Raw genomic sequence first — 2532 nt, forward strand, 5'->3', positions numbered from 1 at the left:
CTCACACTTGCATTCCAACTCTTTTTTAATAGCTATTGTCTACCGATAAGTATTTGACAGAGAACATATATTTTTAAAAGCTATTGCCAACCTCGAAATCATGATATGTTGTTTTTAGGCTCAATCACCCCTGTTGCTATTTCATGTTATTAATTCGCAGAATAATTGTTAATAAACATATTAAACAAAACAAATGAATATTAAAATATAAAGCATTCTATCTTTTGCGATATGAAATAGAAGTGTTTGATTTTTTATGCAGGGATGGGTTACATTGAAATCACTGGAACCCATATTTTTAAGTAGCAGAAAGTAGCCTTGAGTTATGATGGGGCATTCGTCCTTCAAATTTGCAAAATCTTACGATACAAAAACTGCAACTTATATGATTTGTGATGGTCATCTTCATCTTGAGATCTCTTAATTGTACTCGTAAACCCTACCCAAATTTCATCCTTGGTTTCTCTTTCCAGACTCGATCTCTCCTACCTTATAAAGAGCAACCCACCAACTGGAACACGACTCACTCTTTCATCCTCTCGAACCCATTGTTATGTCTACTAGAAAAATGCAGATCAATGACTCAAATGAAACAACTCCAGACGCAAATGATCATAACGGGATTAATCTCAGATGGATTAGCTGCAAGTCGATTAGTTGCCTTTTGTGCCATTTCAGAATCAAGAAATCTTGATTATTGTAAAAGAATATTGAACAATTTACAGAACCCAACGGTGTTCTCATGGAATGTAACAATTAGGGGTTACAGCGAGAGCGAAAACCCCAAAGAAAGTTTTCTTTTGTATAGGGAGATGTTGAGAAGGAGCAAAGGGTTACGACCAGATAATTATACATACCCCTTGTTGCTCAAGTGTTGTGCAAAATTGTCTTTGGTTCGGGTGGGTTTGGGGGTTATTGCACATGTTATTCATTTGGGTTTCGAATCTGATGTGTATGTGAACAATGCCGTTATCCATGTTTTTGTGTCATGTGGAGAATTAGACGAGGCACACAAAGTGTTCGATGAAAGTTGTCTGCGAGATTTGGTGTCTTGGAATTCAATTATTAATGGATATGTTAGGAGTGGGAGGCCATGGGAGACCTTGAGATTGTACGGGCAGATGGAGCAGGAGGGGATTAAGCCAGATGAAGTTACCATGATAGGGATGATATCTTCTTGTGCTCAGCTGGAAAACTTGAATCTTGGGATGAAATTCCATCGATATGTTGAAGAAAATCGAATAAAAATGACGGTTCCACTTAGTAATGCCTTAATGGACATGTATGTAAAGTGTGGGAATATGGACGCCGCAGAGAGCTTATTCGACAAGATGGCTAAGAAAACAATCGTGTCTTGGACCACCATGATCGTTGGTTATGGTAAACACGGCTGTGTGGATGATGCAAAGAAACTGTTTGATGAAATGCCTGAAAAAGATGTGGTTCCATGTAATGCCATGATTGGTGGTTACATTCATGCCAGACGTTTTAAAGATGCATTGGCTGTGTTCCATGAAATGCAAGCTATGAAGATTAAACCTGATGGGGTGACCATGGTTTATTGCTTGTCTGCATGCTCGCAACTTGGAGCACTCGATCTTGGAATTTGGATTCATCATTACATAACAAAACACAATCTTTCAATAAATGTTGCTTTGGGTACCGCATTAGTTGACGTGTATGCCAAATGTGGTAACATATCAAAGGCACTCCAAGTGTTCGATGAAATCCCTATCCGAAATTCCTTAACCTGGACAGCCATAATAGTTGGTCTTGCCAACCATGGCAATGCTCATGATGCCATATCGCATTTCTGGGAGATGATCAAGATCGGTCTAACCCCAGATGATGTCACATTTCTAGGTGTCCTATCTGCTTGTTGTCATGGTGGTTTGGTAGACGAGGGTCGCAATATTTTCTCTCAAATGAGGTCCAAATTCAACATTTTTCCCAAACCTAAACACTATTGTTGTATGGTAGACCTTCTGGGCAGGGCTGGGTTACTGGAAGAGGCCGAAGAGCTCATCAAGAACATGCCAATCGAAGCAGATGATGGTGTCTGGGGAGCATTGTTTTTCGGTTGTAGAATTCATGGGAACGTTGAGATGGGCGAACGAGCAGCTTTGAAACTTCTTGAATTGGATCCTAGTGATGGTGGTATCTATGTTCTATTAGCCAGTATGTATTGGGAAGCAAAGATGTTTGGGAAGTCTATGGAGGTGAGGAAGTTGATGAAGGAAAGAGGAGTAGACAAAACTCCTGGTTGCAGTTCAATTGAGGTTGATGGAAATGTTTATGAGTTCATTATTAGAGACAAATCACACCCTCAACATCAAAGAATAATTGAATGCTTGGTTCATCTAACAAATCAACTTGAAGGTTCTGAAGATGTAGATATCAGTTCATTTTACTACTCTTTAGGGTAAATGTCAGGTTACATACGTCATATCAAACCACTTTGGGTGGGACATATTGGGTTGGTTTGAAAAGACTTCGTTTATACAAAGAAAACCATATTGAAGATCTTCGTCA

The 2532-nt window shown here is 39.2% G+C and overlaps 1 protein-coding gene across 2 annotated transcripts in view; it reads left to right on the forward strand.

Annotated features, from left to right (window-relative positions):
* Positions 1 to 2532, forward strand: part of LOC112521443 (pentatricopeptide repeat-containing protein At2g22410, mitochondrial) — a 3531-nt gene extending 999 nt beyond the window's left edge. Inside the window, exon 2 of one of the 2 annotated variants that reach the window (XM_025130305.1) lies at positions 263 to 2532. In XM_025130305.1, coding sequence (XP_024986073.1) covers positions 396 to 2426 — 2031 coding nt within the window. In that variant the 5' untranslated portion in view covers positions 263 to 395 and the 3' untranslated portion in view covers positions 2427 to 2532. The remainder of the gene's footprint in view (positions 1 to 262) is intronic. The other variant, XM_025130306.1, reaches the window with a different exon arrangement.

This window comes from Cynara cardunculus (genome assembly GCF_001531365.2).
Source record: "Cynara cardunculus var. scolymus isolate 2C chromosome LG 11, CcrdV1, whole genome shotgun sequence".
NCBI classification, from domain to species: domain Eukaryota; kingdom Viridiplantae; phylum Streptophyta; class Magnoliopsida; order Asterales; family Asteraceae; genus Cynara; species Cynara cardunculus.